The sequence below is a fragment of the Dreissena polymorpha genome, chromosome 9, assembly GCF_020536995.1.
Source record: "Dreissena polymorpha isolate Duluth1 chromosome 9, UMN_Dpol_1.0, whole genome shotgun sequence".
Classification (NCBI taxonomy): domain Eukaryota; kingdom Metazoa; phylum Mollusca; class Bivalvia; order Myida; family Dreissenidae; genus Dreissena; species Dreissena polymorpha.
The window spans coordinates 5092625-5111297 of NC_068363.1; the positions used below are offsets into that span (position 1 = coordinate 5092625).

An 18673-nucleotide genomic window follows, 5' to 3' on the forward strand; every position below is an offset into this window, starting at 1 on the left:
ATACATTTATTGCCAAAATAAGAAAACATGCTATCATCTTTCGAAATAGACGTCACATTTTTATCACTTTATTTAATACTATAAGACGTGAGTTGTTTTTTATTACACCAGCTATTTTAATAAAAAAAAAATATTTGTTTACGGACATTAGCCTTTAAATATACAACTGAAAATATACCGTAAATTTTTAGCTTTCAGCTTGTCGAATTGGTCTTCTTTACATACAACCAACAATCGGCCAACAAACGTCTTTTTTGACAAACTGTTAATTTTTGAAAATATCCGCATTCCGTTTTGTTCATTTAAATTATCGATTCAATTATTTAGTACACGAAGACATTGTCAGTTTGTGTATGTATTTTAAACATTGTAGATGTATCGATTTATCTGTATATCAAAAGCAATATTTGAACTGGGAAGGATGGATGGATGTCATTCATCAACATGTGATGCCGACGCCAAAAGTCTCTAAGGCACCGTTTTTAAAGTGTTCTTCCATGTGGGAGACTTCATCCGTTTAGTATAGCGTGCGTAATTGCCGAATTGAAGGCGGAAAAGGACATAATAACCTCACATAAACACTAGTTATGTGACTTTATATAGCAATTAACGGTTTCATAAGGTAAAAGTTACATTAAATCTGAGTTATTACCTTAATTCGCAGTGCATGCTATGCTATAACATATTTCTTATTTCCATGCGTACACATTTTGGATTAAGAAAACCGTTTGATTTCGTGAACGATAGTAGAGTCAAATGAATCACAATATTAAATGTTCTAATATTAATGACACCTTAAGTACAAAAAGTGCAATGTGTGTACCAAGTCAGAGCGCTCTATAATATGGTATCTTATCTCACGCCTGTTTGACATACACTTCAACACCGTTATTTCGAAGTCGTCGGGACCGTTAAAAAAAACTTCGGATTAACGATTATTCGAAATGTATCTTCACATGACGTCATGGGGAACATATAGACGAGAAGCACAGACAGTGTAAGTGCATATTGAAATGAAGCATGCAATATTTGAACGTTAATTAAGTACACACACCAAACGTACGCTTGTCATTGCAAATTAGGATTGAAGTCTTGTGCAACGGGATCGCAGTTTTGTGAAATTGGGCCGCAGTCGAGCATCCATTAAATAATCTCGTGCATGTTGTTGTTGTGGTATTTGGCTCTTTATCGTTTAAGATTAAATATTTATGTGCGATCTGATTAAGTCATATCATATATAACCACAGCAATATACCTGCTGTATGTCCTCTTGTGAAGAAAAGTTGTCAGATTATTTTAATATTGCAACACGACTACAAATTATGTGACTGATTCATTGAATTTTCTGCGTGAAACGATTTGCAAACACAGTAATTTAAGATGCATATTGCAATATATTTTTTTATTAAACCTAAAGTTGTATGCAAAGAGCACTTGATGTTATAATGTTACCCTGTGTTAGTGCGTTCTATGCACACAGGGTTTGGAAAGTGTATTCCTATATAACGTTCCACTTGGCATCGTTAGGCGGCACGATTTCCCTCAAGGCACATCCACTACCTTTATGTTCTTTGTAAATTGCGTCAATTATCGTACAATGGTGTATATAACTTTGATTGTATCGATTGTTTTATCTGAAACTTCTGATAAATGTCCATTCATTACAATTGTCGGATTTGGTTTCCAAAGAGTATATCATGTATATTTGATAACCTATTTCGCTATTAACATAATAATGTTATGTTGTATACCTTAATTACTCTAAGTTTTCGGACACTTAACAATATTTTTTCTGTTCATGTTCGGAAATTTAGATTCGGAAAATATTAAAAAATTACACCTGTCCGAAAATTTAGAGACAAAAGTTAAGGTGTCCGAAGAGTCTAATTTTATTGGAATAAAGCAATAAATCAATGTACAATATTTTTTTGTGATAAACTTTTTTTGTTCTGCTTAAAAAAACTTCAAAGCTTTGCTTACTCTTGCATGAAGTGATATAGAATAAACAAGTAAAAACAGACAACACACTGCTATCTATCTATTAATGGTCCATTGCCCTCAGCTGTGCATCTGCCAGGTTTTATGACCTTAATCCAGTTGTAAAAATCCATGATCAAAGTGACAAAGTTTGGTCATTTAAGTTCAGGAAAGCGACATAAACATTCCAGAATAGGCAATCTCAAAGCATTATGTACTCTTAAAATATTTTTATTTTCATTTCAATTATTTTACTTTTTATTCCGGGATACTTATTCAATAAAACTTTCAGATTGCCTTTTTAATCAATACCTGTTGTTTGTCAATGTTGGAAAGATTCATTTTAAGGAATTTGTCGCCTTCTTTGTGTATATACATGTATTCTTATAACTATACGTTGATACTTATATTCTGTAATATAACTGTATTCATTCGTCATTGGAAATGTACTCATTTCTGTTGTATACCATGGTCTGGCTTGCTTCAATGTGCCCCCAATGTTTTAAATCTCTCAGTTTCCCTGGTATAATTCTATCATATGATATGATTTATTCAGGAAAAAGGGCAATATGCTCATCATCCCACATATAACACAATACAAAGAAATATATAACTGGTTGATGGTGAGGCATTTTAAATAGTGTAAGGTATCTGTACACACATATGGTAACTTAAAGATACAGCAACATTTTGTTTTGATAATAATACACGTTTGAATGTAATGGGAGAAAAAAATCTAACCTTTATCTGTCTTAGTTCAGAGATTGGGTTCTTTCGGAGAAAAATGTAAATTATAGCTTAATGACATAGAATAATGCATTACAAATTGCTAATTTTAAATATGAAAAGTATTTTTCGAATACATTTTAAAAATATATGTTATATGCTCCAAATATGAAGATCGGAATGAACTCAAAAGATGAGTAAACACACACAAAAAAGGTTATTAAATCTAGGCGAATTAATCAATATTACAACAATTATAATCATTTTTTAAGATGTGAATGGTATATTCCTAAATAGAAAGCCAAAAATAAAGAAAAACGTACGTGGGCATGACAACGTGTCTCATTTCAGTTAAAAGCACATTAGTTGGTCACTTTCAGTTAATACTGAACTATAATGAATTAAAAATTCTATAATTAGTGAACTTCCTTAACGTTTGTTGTGTAGTGTGTTGTATAAACATACTATTGTGTGTTTAAATTGTACAGCCGCCTGAGTGTGCTTATTTTGTGTCAAGTCTGTACTTTAGGATGGTCGTTTTACAATTGACAGCATTGATAATTTTTAATAATTATAATTTAAAACAATTAATGTATTGATAGTGTGGATATATATTACTGATAAAACGTGTGTTTTTCAGTGAATATCGCATGCTATTAATATATAATTGTCTTGTTTGATGCATTGCTATATTTCGGTTTAACCATGTTATTCCAAAACCATTTTAGGACTTTATTTTCGTTGCCCAATATTTGTTTTTTCCCATTATGACAATCGTGTTAGGAATTTACTTGTATCGTTGTCTTATATCGAATGTATATTTCATATTATCCAGAAACAAGATGCTAGCAATGCATAGTTTAATATTATAATACATTATATTCGTATTTGCTTGACGTTGGGGATCGCTGTGATATGCTTTTGCTGGACAACACGTTGGGGGATGCGGCATAATCAACATAATTGTTTTAGGCCTAACAACACACAACAGTTTGATTGACAATACATTTGTTTATTTGCACAGTTGTATGATTAATGTTGTACAAACAAAAGTATTCAAACATTATACACTTTTCCCTGACATTTCTTAGTCGATGAACCGTGTTTTTCAAGTTATTATTATTCGAACGTTTTCCGAAGGTATCACCTTCCTCTGATCACAGATATAATGTATACGATTTGACACTTTATAACATTTCCGCAAGTATCGTTAAGCATTATACAATTAATGTAACATAAACGCGGCTCGAAAACTAATTCCCCGCAATAACATCCTGTTCTGGATAATAATGTCGAAAGTAAGATCAACTAGTATTGAATCTGATTGATGGTGATTTATTATCGACGTTTCAAATAAAAGTGATATCATGACGATCAACACCATTACAAAACTACAATATATTACTATCAATAAGACAGACTACGACAGGTTATTTGACTATTTGTATTTCCTTTTCAGAACAATAATATGCAATATATTTTCTTATTTATTTATATTTTTTTGTGAATATCCAGTATATCCGAAATAAAAAATCAATACATCAAACAGTGAAACTCATTGCCATATCAAGCGGCGGCCGTGAATATTTCCAAGGAAATCAAACTGATAACAAAGTTGAATTGGTGAATGTTGATAATAAAATGGAAATCAAACATTCCTGCCGATTCCGTATCTTTATTTTAGTTTAACGTATGTTATGCACATAAAACTCAAATTCCATGTTTATTTTCAGCAGTAGGCTGCAAGGTAACAAATTAAGGCACTTATCAGCATTACATTGCAATAATACATGCGTGTTTCTTGCTCTATATTAAAAATTTTATATTGAAAACTTACGTTCATTTTTGCTTTCGATAAAATTTGAAGATAAAATACGGTGGTCTTCTAATGATTTGTCGGTAATCCATGCAAACACAAATTGGTTCAACCGACAGCCGTCTGTCGGAACGAACGAATTAAGGTTGTAATAAGTTGCAATCTAATTTCCTAAAATGTGTTTATGTCCATGATAACAGATAGAGGGTATAAGCATAAGACGTTTGACGTATGACGTATGACGTAAAGAATGACCAATGAGAGTTGGGGACGAAATTTGAAAGGAAATGAGACTATAGTATAATTTAAGAACTTAACTAGTGATTGATCACTTTAATGTCGCATAACATGATAAACTGACAAAACATTGACATAAGAATTCGTTCGACGTGGCAAAGATGGACGCTAAGAAAAAGCAACGTATGTTCGAATGAAGACGATTAGAAAGTCCATTCGATAATACTACGTACGTTATTGATATTCATATATTGCTATACGAACCCTTTCTTTTTATTGTAAGTTAATATGGCATCTAGCTCGGTATTGTTTGTTTCACTATTATCCCCAAATTACGAACTTAGAGTCATCGAATGCACATGATAGGTATCAAAGTAGATTTATAACTCTTCTATTGTGTTGGTGTTAACTGCCCGTATTTATCCCAGAATAAAAACAGCGTTTTATTATCAAGCGTATAAAGTATTATTATTTTCACTTAAAAATGGCTTTTCTGTGATTATCCTTTATCATCGAAAGATTAAAATATGCCGCAATAGTGCTATTACCTGCAATTATACGATGAGAATCTATTAAATTGGTGTTAGTTATCTGTATTTGCGGGTTTTTTATTATAGCCTGTCAAATATTTAAAAGTATGTATGTTTACATGCCGACAGTTCAAACATTATGTTCTTATTTATGTTTGCTGAATTTGAATTAAATATATTATTAGGTATATGCGTGTATTTTGTTTAATGTTACATATCGCGCATAGGGTATGTTTGAATGTTAACTGTTCAAATGAAACGACCAATTTTCTTCATCAATACGAAAATTTCCTTCTCTGAATTCACAGTTAAAAGGGTCAGTTTAAAGGGTCAGTGCAAACTTACATTGAAATTGAAACAGTATTAAACATACAAACAGACAGACGGACCGACATACAGATAGACATACAGGAAGATACAGATTACAGACATACAAACATACAGAGAGACAGAAGGAAAGCCAGATTGACAGACAGATAGACGGACAGACAGACAGACTTCTGACGTTGCTCTCGTGTGTATATCTTACATGCGCAGAATAATAACTGCTTTCTTATCACCAAACATCATATATAAATCTTAATAAATGACTTACAAAATAGAACTTTGATGTAGGAAGAGACATTGGATATTTTATAACATTTACTCCCTATATGTTTGTAGATGAGTTCTACTCAATTTGCCTAAGGGCGTTTTTTAAATAACATAACATATCTTTATTCTGGTATAAAACAGCAAAATGCATACTTATAGACAACAATACAATTATAGCGTGAAAAGTGATAGGAACATAAAATATTATAAAAATTAATCTGCGAAAGATTAACAGAGATGTAAGTGCCATGCAAACAGAATTTGCTGACTACATATTATATTTATTTACAATAATAACAACAACATTTATTTGCATGAAGGTGACTTCGAACTTCAAAACATTTTAACAGTATGTATTCTTGTGTGAAATAATACACTTATACAACATTACATATTGGTCCAAAATAGGCTTAAATTTCTTTGTAAGGTTAGAACTTAAATGGAGAAAAATTCAGATAAATAAAGCACTATTTATGGAGACAAAATGTAGCAGTTTAGATATAATATGATCTACAAATAGTTCCTTACACATATCGATTAGAGCGAATTTTTTAGCGTTAAAGGCAATGTGATCTTAAGAAAAATATGTAAGTTAGTTGCACATATCAATGACGGCTTTATTATAAATAAATACATTATTTTATAGCGTGCTTTAAACTATCTTCTTATACATGATGTAATGGACAATAATGCGCTTTTCTTTTGGGATATTTTCATGTCGTCTTTTCTTAATCGCAAGATTGTGTGCGGATATTCTAAACTGAGTTAGGGCGATCCTAAATTTTGTTACGTTTGTGCGATTAAGATATGCCTCAAATTCAAAATCTTCCTTATAGGTGCTATAGGTGGCTAGTCGATTCGAATTATTAATGTTTGAGTACAACGACTGTTTAAAGATGTCATATATTCGATCTGATATAATTTTTAGTTCGTAATCAATTGGTAAAACTTCATTTTGATTCCACCAGATATGTGCCAATCCAATATTTTCTAATAGAGATTTTATTTCAAAGGCCCTGTTTTTATTTCCGTATGCGATTTTTTCATCACCGTCCTCTTTTAACATATGATACATTTTTCATGTTAATAATTTGTTATTCGGATTTATTGTTTTTATCCATTATTTAAGTACTTTTAGTTTTTGTTTTATAATCATAGGGTACCTTCCTAATTCTCCATAGAGACCATCTGAATTTGTTTATTTTCTAACTGTAAGAGTTTTCCTGAGAAATTTTCGGTGCAATAGTTCTATATTTTCTTTAAAACCCCATATTTCCGCTTAAAATGTTAATTGTGTACCTACAAGACTATCAAATTAGTTGCATTTTTCTTTAGTGCTTCGTCCTAACTGAATAATCAAAGTACTGGCAGTACTGGTGTGACGATGCTTTGAAGAGGATGGATATAAAACATCAATTTAAGTTTATCTACATCACCACATTTGTGTATGTTGATACGAACATTTGGGTACGAAAAAAAAATTTGGTTCGAAAAAAATTTGCGCACGAAACATTTTTGGTACGAAAAAAAGTTTAGGGGTACGGGGAAGTAGTTCCCGTGGGTAACTTGACCCATTGAGCGAAACTGGGAGGCGGGTCACATTCTTGTTCATTAAGTATGGCAATACCTTCATGATGATTCTCGAAAGTAGGTATGAGCACATAGCCGGACCATGTGAGCTCAATCGTATGAGCACTTGACTATCCGAGTTCGCCCACGAACATATGGATAAGTTAACTAATAGTCAAACATGGTATGTACACTTATTTGGTTGTGTAATTTCTGTTAGAATATCGTATTCAATATGTAAATTTTAAATGATTGTGCCCCACTTGAGTTTGTTGCCTTATTTGAGTCTATACGCGCCTAGTCTGCACCCAGTGTGTGTATTTGTGTTTTTCCAAGGTAATGAGTTACCTCCGCGCTGAGGCTGCATAATGTTTGGACCCGGAGTGTGTCCAGCACTCCTACCTAATAAGATTAGATTGACGACAGTTGGGACGAATTTTGAATGATAGCTGCAATTTCCAGCTATTTGTTTTGTACTGAAATACTTTTTTAATTTTTTATATGGTCAAATGCTGCGGGGGGGATGAGATTATCCGGAAAAAAACACCTGTCCGGAATGGTGACCACAAAACATACAAAATATACCATTGCGCCGGGAGCGGTAATCGAACCGGTGTCGTAAAGGTGGAAAAGCGAACGTCCTTACCACTGCGCTAGCGGGACGGACAATTACGTAAAGAAATGTTGTTTTATCTATATATATCATAGCAGTGCAGCGTTTACAATTTGCAGGTTCGAAATCGTTCGCATTCTTTAGTTTTGTGATCACGTAAAAAGTTAATTTTACATGTTTTTATTCGCAATTTATTTACTAAATCGAGAACAAATATCAAACAAAATAGAGAAAATATATAGTTGTTTCATTGGTCCATAAAAATAAAATGGATGTAAAATTACTAATTTGAAATCAACGTTCTGATGCACTTATTGAATCTGTTTCCCCAGGATATGCTGTTCTATTAATATTTACCTTTATCAACACGAACGACAACTCTGCTAGGAGAATGTTATCAATGAAAATCAACGAGCAATCTCCTACGCAGTGGCGAATGCCAAGGGAAGTAACTGAAAATCGAGTTATCTCAATCGGACTAGCTCGGTCTTTTACATAGGTCGCCATTGTGAATATTTTTTTACTGGTTATCAAACCTTTGACGCTGCTGTTCCAGCATCGTCAAAAACGATAAATACCCCACGCACCATGTGTCTGTAAACAGGTAATGCTGTTACCGCATGTTAGATGTTAGAAACTACTTGAGATACCTACTGCTGTATAATTAAACCACCGGTACAATATGCCTTATCTATTAAAAACGTTGAGGTAATTGCACGAATGAAAACATAGAAATCAACTTTCGATACATACGTCACAAAAGTCAATGCCCGAATGAGAACACGGAAATCGTCGTTCGAGACTTACATCACAAATATAAACGCCCGAATGAAAACACGGAAATTAACTTCGAGACATACGTCACAAATCGTACCACTTGATTATCAGATATTCGATTAATGAGAAATCAGATTTTCATCCCACAATCAATTTTCAAAATAAGGTTTAAAACGAAAACGTTGCATTCAGCGAAATTCAACATTTAAATGGCAACTTACGTTAAATAGCTTTCGAAAATGAATCCTCTTGCATGCACCGAACCCGTCATCGATTACGATAGCCCAACATTTATAATTTGTCATTGGGTTTATTGTTTGAATTCGTCGCTAATGTTATTCGTTATATAATTGTTTCTATTTTTGGACGAGTTTAATTATTCGTGTATGTCAAGATTTAACGTTTATATATGAATTATCACGAAGGCTTACGAAATAGTCGAGATTCAAACAGATGGATGGACATTATTTCAACCAATTTATGCCTAGTGGACTCTCCCATCCTTCTAAATTAGATCAATTTATTTCCCAAATTAGGGATGTCTAGTATATTAATGTCTATATTTAAAATATTTCTTAAAGAAATTCCTTTAAGCAAACAGTGCAGACCCTGATGAGACGCCGCATCATGTGGCGTCTCATCTGGGTCTACGCTGTTTGCCAAGGCCTTTTTTTCTAGCGCAAGACATAAATGGGTATATATTTTTCAGAACAACCTATCTGCATTTGTGAAGGTCTTGCAAATAACATCCATTACGATTTGGTAGGTACTCCAGTACAATTAAAGACGTCATCTAAAAGGTAAAGTTGGAAGTGAACGACTTCAATTGTTAATTACGCATAAGCTACGAGTATTGTGTTAAACGTTCTCTTTATAGGCGTTTGTTGTGGGATAAAAATACAAATTGACATTTAAATCGACGAAACCCTCATGTATACATGTTGAATAAATTTATGTTGACATGCATTATCTTATAATCAACTTAGCCATGATATGCCCTTATACGAGAAGGCCAAAACAACCCAATGCACACACGTACACGAAATTTAGGCATAGTGTGCTACATGACTATTGCATGTACCTGTTCGATTGACATCTATTAGATACGGATAAGGGAACAGTGCATAGTTAATGTATTTTGTAGCACATCGTTGTATGCAAAAAAGTAAATGTTGTTATTTAACTGTATGTATAACAGCGTTCACTGAACGTAATTTCTTTAAAAGCTCTATGTCTTTGTTACATTCCGCTTGGCATCCTTGGGCGGCATGGTTTGCCTCAAGGTGCTTCGGCTCCTCCTATATTCTCTGGAGTTTGCGTCGATTATCGCTCGATTACGCATACATATTGTGATAGTAACAATTGTTTTATTTGTGATTGCTGGTAAGTTTCTAGTTCATACTAGTATTAACTGCACTATACTTGATAAGCGTTGCACTATTTGTACTCCTGAGCTTGGATTACTCGTATGTTACGCATAAGGAACACATTTATTTCGTTGTTTTAATGTTATAAAAATACGATATTGTTCATATCGTAACTCACCACAATTTAACAATGTCTTTCAAACCGTTTTACTAAATCAATAATTGCTTTTGTTGTATGTGCTGTTTGTATCATATATTAAAATATCGTATATAAAGAATTGTAATTGTTTTGGTCATGTTTTGTTCAAAGCCAATAATCGAATTAAAGCACTAATAAAAACATTTTATACTGAAATATATTAAATGGAAAAAATAAGTCTTGATCAGTTCGAAACATAATTCTCTAGATAAAATACGTATATTGTTCAGTATGCGTTATATGAAGCGTATTGGTTTGCTTTTGGTGTAATACCGCAAAAATAATTTTCCAAGTAAAGTGAGAAATAAATATGATCACGAGCAATTATGCTAGTGATCATAATAGTTATATATATTGATTAGTATTTTCAATTTTTTAGTTTGTTTGTAAACTTTATTTAATAACAATCAACACTTTACTTGTTTGAAATGCCTTTTTATGTTAAGTATGTTATTGAGACTTCTCGTGCAAAATATGTACGCGATAATGACTTTTATTTATAATTCTATGAAGTTTTATCATTTTTTATTATAGAATTTGACTACTGACTTAAATGTATCAAACATGACATGAAAATAAAAGAGCCCGCTCATTCGTACGTGTTTTCTGTAGGTAGCATGCTCTTTTGAAATAAATAAGCATTTTTTCGGTAAAGTGCAACCGCGCGTTTGAACGGTTAGAAAAATGTCGGATCAGTGTGGGGACTTCATATTACAAACACGCGGTTGCACTTTACTGAAAAAATACTTATTTGTTTAAAAAAAGATCATGATACCTACAGAAAACTCTTACAAATGAGTGGGCTCTTGCCTTTATCCCATTAAAAATGGTGAAATATTTAAAATGAATTCATCAAAAGTGTTACCTGGGTAGCGCTTTTTTCTCCCAACACACATCTTAAAAAGTCACGTGGTATAGGCACCGTGAGTATGTGTGTGTAATTTATACTCAAGAATATGCCGCATAAACAGAAGGAGCAAACACCTTCATTTTTCTCTTATAGTGATTTTCATGAAAAAAAACTGTACGAAACTTATAAAATGCCATAAACCACATTATGATTATTTCATTTTTACTCAATTCAATGGAGTTTCTTGAGTTATTGCTCATTCCGAATATTCGAGATTTTCTCACTTCAGTTAATTGAAATCCGTGCAAGTTCAAAACAATCTAGAAATTAATTTCGGCGTTATAAAAAAAACTATAAATATTGTATCGTATTTAACTCTGAAGAATCCATACCTTTTGTAAATCTGCCATAACTTATATTCGTTTGATATACTTTTGTTTTTTATAATGATTCTTTTACAAACATCATAATAAAGCACAATTTATAGTATTTTTGTCAATATTACTTTCGGGAAACTTTTGTAAACAAGTCCTCTTAACTAGACTAAAATGGAAATAAAAAACCAGTGCTTACGGGAGGGGCAAGTTCGAATCCATCTGGTGGCGACAAATGGGCTAGATTTACCATCATCTGAACCTCGGAAGCTAAAAATAACACCGTGGCACTCCATCGGGACGATCGTCGCCTCTTACTGGGTAATTCGGGCGTTGATAACGTAATCCGTTTTGTGTCATCTTCAGAACTATCATCCTCTGCTTGTGGAAGCGCCTCAGAAATGTCCACGGATATCTCAAAATGTCCATGGTCGGATTCTTCATGTGGTTCGTGTCGCTCATGGTGATCGTGAGGTTCAGGTTGACTTTGAGGATCTTCAGCAATGCCATTAATGTCATATTCTTTCTCAATGTCATAACAAGAATCAGATAGGCGGAATTCGGTGCTCTCCGGTCTGGGCGTTTCAAAATAGATCACATGTTCTTTGGGCGTGTCAATCATTTTCTCGTCAACAAGAATTATCTCCTTCGCACTGTCAAGTGTCCTCTCAAGTGCTGACACAATGTTATTTGTATTGTCCATGCTTGTGTACTGGGCCGCATCCAGCGTTTTTGCAGCTGCATCGAGCTTTTGTAGTAGTTCCGGAGACATGGTTATTACATGCTGCCGAGATAGCAAAGGCATTTTTTTATGTTTAAAAAATCCAGATATAAGTATATCATTACACAGACGCACTCTCACTGTACCTAGCAATATAATCTTATTTCTTTATTTTATTTTCTGCGCACTGTAGGCGTAATAACTAATTAATAAATTATTTAACTATATTTGACAAATACAGTTTTTTCATCAATTTGAAACTGATTAAGTCGAACAAGTATCGAGGGCAGTTAGTATTCAAAAGCATACGTATCACGTAACATTTTGTTGCTACACATCATTTCGCGTTACTCTATCATCCCAATAATGATACGAGCCGGAGCGGCTTATCAGTGAAGGAACGCAAAGAATGTCTTATAGCATCAGCTGATTCAAGCAGGCCCGATCAATATATATATATATTGTTCATAAATTGATCGACGCATGCTGTTTGTTCATCGTGATCTTGTTTCTTCTTTTTTCTCTAAAAATAGACTTCAGATATGTTGAATCCGGATATTTGAGAAAGTTCAAGTTTACAAATTCAAAAAGATACCATGTAAAAGATAATAAAAATCAGTAAGTCAGCAAATGTAAAACATTCAAGTGGCTGGTTATTTTTTAAGCGTTAAAGGTAATGTCGTAAAATGATATTACTGCAAAAAGCCCAAACTTCTTTAACATACGTTGAGATCAGATTTAAAAATGAAACATTGTATTACGTCTACATGTACCTAATCGCATGTTCAATAAAGTATTTACAGTGGTCAGTTTAAATAAGTAATTCAAACGTTTGGAGCAAACTATTAACTGTGGAATACAGTTGTGGATGACACATGTCCTTTCAACAGTCCAAACATAGGTTCTCTTAAAAAATCCAGATTTATTATTTGCATACTAGAAATGTTTGACTATGAATTTCTGTTTTATGTAAACAAATTTTCATGAATCAATTCTGTTATCTAGTATATTTGATCCGTTTTTGCAATGGTAAACATGCTATTTTCATGTTACATTTTAATTTACATCATTACTACTTGTAGATGCATATTCGTATCGCATTTATATAACAAATACATAATAATATAAACCTGCGACACATAAAAAGTACATATTTCAGGAAATACAACTTTCCAACATCCATCGGATTGTATGTATGCCAATCAAAAAAGAAGATCAGTTATTCTGAGAATGTTTTAGAGCGTTAACATTTTAATGAAAAATGTTTCAACATAAAAAAGACCAAAATTCTGTAAATAAAAATGACATTTGTTGAGATTTACAACTACAAAATCGCATTTGATATAGAATATTTATCATTGATACAATTTATAAATTATGCTACTTAGTTGTTAATCTTATATGAAACGTTCATTTTTATAGATTTACCAAAAGGTCCATCTATTGAACAAATCCAGATTGCTTCGTTGAAGCTTAGACATGTTTTATAATTATTTTGTTAACGTATAATAATAATAATAATAATCATAATAATAATAATAATAATAATAATAATAATCTCTTTATTTCTCTTTATTTTCCGAAGGTAACTCATTAAGACAACACATTAATACAAAGACATGAAAACAGTTTAACAATGGCAATCTTATTTTCAATGAGGCCTTCAAACAACTATGGTATGTATAATGCATTTCTACATTATAATGAAAACATGTATACCAAGACGGACATAAGAGTACTGTAACAGTGTAATAGAAGTGTCATAAAAAGCAAGTATATTATATGACTTCTCTTATATTATTAATTTCCTTTCCAATATTGAAATGGTCTCAAGGAACAAATATTTATTAACAGAAAGTATTTAAGAATATAAATGTATTGTTGATTACATTTTCCCATATGCACACACTCTAACGCACGCACGCACACACACACGCGCGCACGCACACACCTATACACACACACACACACACTTATTCAATTACCATATCTTAATTAACACGACCAATAACAATAACAAAACGTTAACAAAAACAGCTGCGTACATTATTGTACAAAGTCAGAGTTTAAAAACGTGGAATACATTATTCTTGAAATAGTTTGATAGAAGTGGCTGATATACACAAATATTATAATTACAGAAAACAATATTCATGACCAGTGTTGTTCACAATAGGATATGAAATTACACAACTGTTATGAAGAATAGCCTGCACCTCCTTGCTATATAAATAGTTTGAAAAAGCAATATGTATATTTGTTTGCAGAAATTAAATCTACAGTAATCATTACGACACTTATTGAGGAGTATTTGACTTTCGAATAAGAGGAAAACAGACAAATGTTACTACGCGTGAGACTCATTTTGCGCCTCAAAGAGGAAATATTTCTTAAGCCTATGTTTGAAAGTGGTGAGAGTGAGAGATTGGCGAATACTAACCGGTATGTGGCTCCATATTTCCATACCAGAGTAACTGGTATCCATTCATCCATTCATCAATTCTGTATCTAGTGCATTCAATCCGTTTTTGTAACAGTATACATTTTATTATTATATCACCTTTAAATGCAACTCATATTTGTATATGCCAACTCATATCGACTTTATAAAAAATATAATAATACTATAGACTTTTGGCACTCAACTTATACAAATATCACACTGATAATTTGTTAATCATTGTATATATCTCTTAATCATTTTACATTTGAATACAGATAGCACTTTTCTTATTTTCTAAACATGAACAAAATATTTATCCTACATGCGATTAACATTCTATAGCAAACAAGGACATTGTTAATGAACACCGTTTCGGTATTTTTGTTATTTATATTTTTGTTATTACGTGCCTCGTTCAATTGGTTCAATGGGGCTTGCACACCAAGGCACAATTCTCGTCATTTTCCGCATATAAGGGACACATGCCACGATGCTTCTATAAACTGAGTCCGATCATCCAAGATACAGACGGAAACTGTTAATTCTTCTTGAGCAATTATTCGGTAATCCAAAAAAAGGTATCGACCTTATGTTGTGTCAGATATTATGCAGCGTAGGTATTTTTTTTTTGAATAGCGATCATACAAGTTTGCATAGTTTTTTATTTTCATTGTTTAATTTGAAAACATAAAAACACACAGTTTGCATAGCCGAATGGTGTTCAACATATGACATCAATATGACACCAATATGACATGTAACTCATGTACTGGGGAAAGTCCATGTAGGACACAAGGTACACCAAGCATGTCGACAGGAACACTTTAATAAACACTTTAATAATACCAATTACTATTAGTGATTGTTTTGCAAGTTTTAATTGAATGATATCGCAAGCAACTGCTCAGTTTGCCCTACCTCGAATTGACGCGATATGAGAAAAATATATATTGCTGCGCAACACGTGTTCGATGTCTGTAACATATTAAATCTCACAAATCCGTGTTACTAGTGTATTTGGGAAAGTTCTTGTTTTGCGTTACGTAACTTGTACATCAACTTAACATTCATGTACTTAACAACAATAGCTGTTTGTTATGCGAAATGCCATTTAATTTGATATCACGTTCTATAACTCAATAATGATTCGAAGTTGTTTTCTGTCTGCACACATTATAAATGGACGCACTTTTTTCTATAATAAAATAAATGTTTGTTGAGAGGATATTATATAACCCAAAATGTAAAACCATTTAATGTTCAAGCAAACAAACGTATCGGTGATTGAAACTGTTAACATTTTATTCTATGATTGCATTTTTGCATTTTTCTGTATATATTTTATAAGTTAACAAAAAGAAAATGGCTGGTAACAAAACAAAAGCATCAAATGACTTCACGAAAATAAGCTAACTCAGTCATGGCATTGTTCATGGTGTCTGGATCTACACTTTGATGTGAAATTGAACACCAAAATAATTATCAAAAAGGTCAGGCCTTTAATAACATCCAGTCTTTCATTAGTTTAAGGTAGTGACAAATATTGTATGCAATACATGACTAAACATACACCACAGCATTAAATGTAAAATTGAATAAAGCTTAAAACGAGCTATGCAAAGTTTTGGGGGTCTAACGTTGGTGTAAAGCGCTCCGAAACTCACAAATGCCCACATTTAGTCACACACATATGCATTCGCCGTACTTCATACCATGGTCATTAAACGTAATATGCAATACAAGAAAAAATAGATAGAAGACATGTCTCAAAAAGACAATCGATCCGCGTTGAAATAAAAACTAGTGTAATATGTTTCTTACATATACAAAAGCTGTCCGTGAATCATTGGTTGGCTACACTCTCAGACTCGCGATTTCCGCTCTCCATTAACGATTGTGTCGAAAAATATACAACTCTGCCACAGTATCTCATAGTTTGAGATTAACTCATTTTGAATTAGCAATATGTATAGTGAACAATGCGATCATGTTCCACCCCATATTGCCATCAGTAATCATAACCGTAATCTACTACGAAAAGTTCGTACCAAGGTCTTCTTCGTGAATTAATCGGCAAAAGTCAGAAATCAGAAAAATAAATTTTAAAGTACTTTTTAACAGACACGACTTATTTAGATGTGTAATGCTAAATAACAAATAATAATACGTATTAATGGTATTACAAATTCATTATAGGTGAAATAATAGACATATTACATTTTAACGAATTTAACAACATTATACCACGTTATTAATTATAAATTTATTGCATCTGCTGCAGAACGTAAGTCTTAATAAATCGCCGTGTTCTGAGAAAACTGGGCATTATGTATGTGCGCAAAGTGTCGTCCCAGATTAGCCTGTGCAGTCCGCACAGGCTAATCAGGGACAACACTTTCCGCTTTAATGGTATTTTACGTTTAAATGAAGTCTCTTCGTAGCAAAAATCCAATTTATGCGGAAAGTGTCGTCTCTGATTAGCCCGTGCGGACTGCACCTGCTAATCTGGGACGACACTTTACGCACATGCATTATGCCCAGTTTTCTCAGAACGCGACTAATATATATTCTTCCAGTACATTTGCTACAGGTGCCTTTGGAAAAGTCCGTGAAATGCATAAGGCACATTCAGTGCATCAGTGGTAAAAAAATTAAAGGCTGATTGTGCTCCGAAGCGCTTATACTTACATGTTCAACAAAAGAATGACCAAATCCTAATTTGCTTACTTAGAGATAAAACTTAAAAATTAAAACATCTTAAGGTCGATGCAATTATATTACCATAATCAATTGCTGTATGCATTAAAGCTGGGCACAATAGGTCAGCTGTCTGATAGACCTTTCTCAGTGTCAGACAGTGGGCATTCACGACGTTTGTTTTATGATGCAAGTGTTGTGCATTATGCAATAGGAACGTACGTAATCTTAAGATAATATTAAGAAAATCGGTATAAGGGAAGTTTGAATTATGTATAACGATTCGTCAAAATCACACGGTTGCAGTTATGATTTGGTTGATACCAGTGTTTCGATACTTATTTGTATAACGGATGAAGACGTCTGTTAAGCTATGCACGTGGGATTGACAACTTTCCCTTTTTATTCATTCGTTAAAGATGTTATCTCAATGCGCACATGCTGTTATACCTGACGAACACTTATTCTGTTTTGTTGTGTGTATGTCTGAAAAAAAAGGCAAATGTCAACTTTTTTTATATATATAAATTGCAAAAACAACATAGTTCATTTTTCTCTACTCTTAATTAACGCGATATGAAAAATACGAGATTGTCGTGCAACACCTGCTCGTTATCTGATCGGTGACTCCTCTTTCATCCACCGTGTCAGTTACTGACGAACCAGGGAGAGGCCGAGTCTTACGTAAATAATAAAGGAACTCAACTACTAGTATTAGAGTTTCAATACTATTTATTGCGTGACCCGTGCAGCGACGTTAACAAAGCATTTAAAACCGAATTACATGGTTGATGTTTGTTACTGCAAAGGTAATACTTTGCGGCATATTTGTTTGGGTTGATACAATTTGCTCGTAGATAAATAGATTTGATCGAATACAATTAAAATGGTTGAACAAATAAAATCTTTATAAGTATCCAATTTCAGCTTTACACTCATTTTCTTGATCATTACATTCTCTAAGGAAATAATGATGTATACAATTCAAACGTACCGAAATCGATAAGAAAACATACTGGATGAAAGTGGTGGTTATGGACAAAATCCAATTGTATCTTTATCGACGTTTACGTTTTGCATATGTTCTTGTTTGAAATATCCGTCGAATTTCAAACGACTTTTCATGTGAAAGCAGGTTTAGTGATGATTGAATTATAACTTCCCCTTTTGATTATTTAGTCTA

The 18673-nt window shown here is 32.9% G+C and overlaps 1 protein-coding gene across 1 annotated transcript in view; it reads right to left on the reverse strand.

Moving 5' to 3' along the window:
- The window catches only part of LOC127844097 (sodium-dependent dopamine transporter-like), an 83352-nt gene extending 70678 nt beyond the window's left edge, over positions 1 to 12674 (reverse strand). The window contains exon 1 of the mRNA XM_052374075.1: positions 11829 to 12674. Coding sequence (XP_052230035.1) covers positions 11829 to 12434 — 606 coding nt within the window. The 5' untranslated portion in view covers positions 12435 to 12674. The remainder of the gene's footprint in view (positions 1 to 11828) is intronic.
- Positions 12675 to 18673: the final 5999 nt, after the last annotated feature.